The 3,266-nt window shown below is 48.9% G+C and overlaps 1 protein-coding gene across 1 annotated transcript in view; it reads right to left on the reverse strand.

Moving 5' to 3' along the window:
- The window catches only part of LOC308172961 (eukaryotic translation initiation factor 4 gamma 3-like), a gene marked incomplete at both ends in the record, with an annotated part of 10,668 nt that extends 7,899 nt beyond the window's left edge, over positions 1–2,769 (reverse strand). The window contains 2 exons of the mRNA XM_080547926.1: positions 378–900; positions 2,434–2,769. Coding sequence (XP_080404052.1) covers positions 378–900; positions 2,434–2,769 — 859 coding nt within the window. The remainder of the gene's footprint in view (positions 1–377; positions 901–2,433) is intronic.
- Between the last annotated feature and the right edge of the window lie 497 nt (positions 2,770–3,266).

The following is a 3,266-nucleotide window of genomic DNA, read 5'->3' on the forward strand; positions in this document are numbered from 1 at the left end:
ATATATTCATATTTTCATATGTGCATTTGATTGGCTATTATTAAATGATAGCATAATGTATCACAACGGCCAAGATCACAATTACAATCTGACAAACAACAATTTCAGGCTGTCCACTTAAAATTGTACAATACTGTTCCTATAGACCATCTTAAAAGTCATACTACTAAAACTATTAAAACAACCTCTCGACTAAGACTCCATTAAAAAAAACTTTCAACAACCCTTCCCTCTATCCTTCCCTCCTCCCTCCTTCCCTCCCTCCCTCCATCCCTCCCTCCCTCCATCCACCCATCCCTCACTCCCTCCACCCCTCCTTCCCTCCATCCTCCCATCCATCCCTCCTTCCCTCCCTCCCTCCCTCCCTCCCTCCATACCTGTAGTGGGACTCTTCCTAGAGAGGCTGTGTGTCTGGGGCTCGGGGGGGCTCTTGCCCTCGGCTGAGACGGGCGCCTCCGGCCCCGCTCTGAGGGGGGCCTCTTTAGTGTCTGAGGGCCCGGGGGCCCTGGCCACCTCGCTGGCCTCCGCTGTGGCCTGCACGAGTGGCGGAAGGCCAGGGGGAGGGGCCGGCCCGGCGGCGGGGGTGGGGTTGGCGGCCGGCGTGACGGCGGGCACCGCGGCAACAGGTGCCACAGGGGTCGCGGTCGCGGCCATCTCAGGGACCACCGCCGTGTCCGTGGTCTTTTCCGAGTCTTTTCGCTCTCTGGAGGCCTGGGGCTGGGGTGACGGTGACGGAGGCTGGGGGGAGGGCTCCCGGGCCCGGGGCGGGGGCGGGGAGGGGTCCAGCTCAGACCCGGCGTCTACAAGGCCGTTCAGAGCCTTCGGGGCCAGGGAAGCCGGGGAAGCCGAGGCCAAGCTGCGTGGCGCTTCTGGAAGAGGCTCTGCGTCCGTGTTTGGAGTCTGTGGAGGAGGAGGGGGGGGGGGGGAAAGGGGCTTGGAACTAGGAAACTAACTAGGAGGATTTCTTACTCAGCAACTCTGAGAATTCCAGAGTACCCCACTACCCCCTTCTTGGAGCGAATGAACTCAGAATGGGCCAATAGGGAGCCCTGTGTGAGATCCTACGCTAAACTCGGTGAGAAGCTCCAGCAGTTTCCGAGGAGCAATTAAATGCACCATAATATCCAGCCCTGCTAGAGCCCTGCCAGCTCACTCAGCGCAGACGGCCGAGGCTGGCTTCCTCAGAGGCCGACTGCCTGGGAAGATTTAATGCAGCAGTTCATGCAGTAAATGTGAACAAATGAGAACGCCTGGCTCATAGCACTGGCTAACTGTACCTCCACGAAACGGCGACTATGCAAAGTACAGATTCAGATTCATTACGTTCTTAGTTTTTACAGCTCAACATATAACAGAATGAATGGATGAGAAATAATCATATTTCTGGATGCTGCATAGAGGAGAAACAAAGCATTAACTAGACCAGTGTTTTTCAACCACTGTGCCGCGGCACACTAGTGTGCCGTGAGAGATCATCAGATGTGCCGTGGGAAATTATCAAATTCCACTTAATTGGTCCTGAAAAATTAAGGCACCAAAAAAAAAAAAAATTTCATACAGCTCTCATATGGTTGCGCAGGTGGCGGTAGCGCGATTAATAGCTTAATCTGACGTTGTTGATTTTTATATATTTAGAGAGAATTAGAGATGCGGGCAGACAAGTGACAACCAGGGTTCGAGTTATGTGGGAGCCAATGGGAGCTGAGCTCCCATAAGGAAGGTCTGAGCTCCCATGAAAGCAGTAAAATCATACATCTGTGGGGGTCGCTAATAATACATTACCACAACCATTATTTGATCAAAAATGTCAATGTAATGAGGATTATTTATATTTATTTATATGATAAATATTCTAAAATAAACACGTTTTCCAAAAGAACTACGCGCACCAGCATTAATCTCCTGTGAATGACAGTATGCCTTTGACTGCCTGCACTTTACCACCAAGACACTATGGGGCGCAGTAGAATATTGTGCAACAGCAGAATATGATCGTTGAGAGCTTGCGAACTTGAAAACACGATTATTGAGAAGAAAACATTCAGTAGCTAGCTATCATACCGCCCCAAAAAAGGCCACTGCTGCCGACCGAGTCGACAAGCCTGGAAAGTTTCGGGTTTTCAACCAAGAAACCAAACTTGAATTCAGCTGCACCTGTTATGACACCTAACGTTGAAACTGTTGAAATAGCAGAGCTCAAACAAAACCAAGTGCTTCCGAAGAAAGTAGCAGAACTCACCTCCAGTATGTATAAGGAGACAGCTAGCTAGTTCGTTCAGGGCAGCCTATACTGTCGCTAAAGAAAGGATGCCTTATACAAAACTGAATCCAATTATGAAACTTAATGAGATGAATGGCGCGACAGTTGGCCCCTGCTCACCGATCCGATCATTCATGTGCCCAGATTGTAGAGCACATTGCACAAGATCTTACCTCCCAGATGAGGACAGTGGGTGAGTTTTCGTCTGGTTGGCTGGGGGTGAGGGCCGCTCTCTTGGCTGCATCACCGCTCTCTTGGCTGCTGCGGAGAGAGGAAATGTCCTGCTCCAGCCTTGACTGTACAGCTAGGAGGTCCATGCTCTCCTTAGCCAGGGAGGAGGCCTCTTTGCCAAGCTCTTCCAGCTTGGTAGACAGACACTCTTTTTCTCCAGCCAAGTCCCCCTTTGCCTGGTCTCTCTGCTTCAGTTCAGACTTCAAGACCTTAACCTCTGCATTCAAGGCTTTTATTTCCTGTGCAGCATTGTTAAGGCTGGAAGACATCTCATCCATGGCCTTGTCTCCAGTGAGAGATTGTTGAGTAAAGTCCTGTACTTTGGCTTGCAGTTGGACTTTCTCGTCAAGCAGACCCTGTTTGAAAAAAACATAGCCACACAGAAAATGCTGAAATGAAGATGAATATTAGGACCATAATTTGCTGGTTGTTAATTGTAACATAAACATGAACATTTATGATTACTGCTAGGGCATTTGAAGGGACGAGCTGGGTTCCAACATTCATAAACATTTTCTCACACCCATCCTGACCAAAGGCAAATTTTCTTACACACATCCAAAATATGTAGTAGAAGGAAGCAGGGTGAGCAACCTTAATAAAATATGTGCAATGACATTTGTAGTATAAAGTGTATATACAGTGCCTATAGAAAGGCTACACCCTCTTTGAACATTTTCATCTTTTTTTGCCCCAGCGGCTGGAATCGAAATACATTAAATTAGGATTTATTTCACACTGATCTACACAGCCTAAAGGTCTACACCCCCCTTGC

This window comes from Nansenia antarctica (assembly GCF_963989245.1).
Source record: "Nansenia antarctica genome assembly, chromosome: 18".
Lineage (NCBI taxonomy): Eukaryota > Metazoa > Chordata > Actinopteri > Argentiniformes > Microstomatidae > Nansenia > Nansenia antarctica.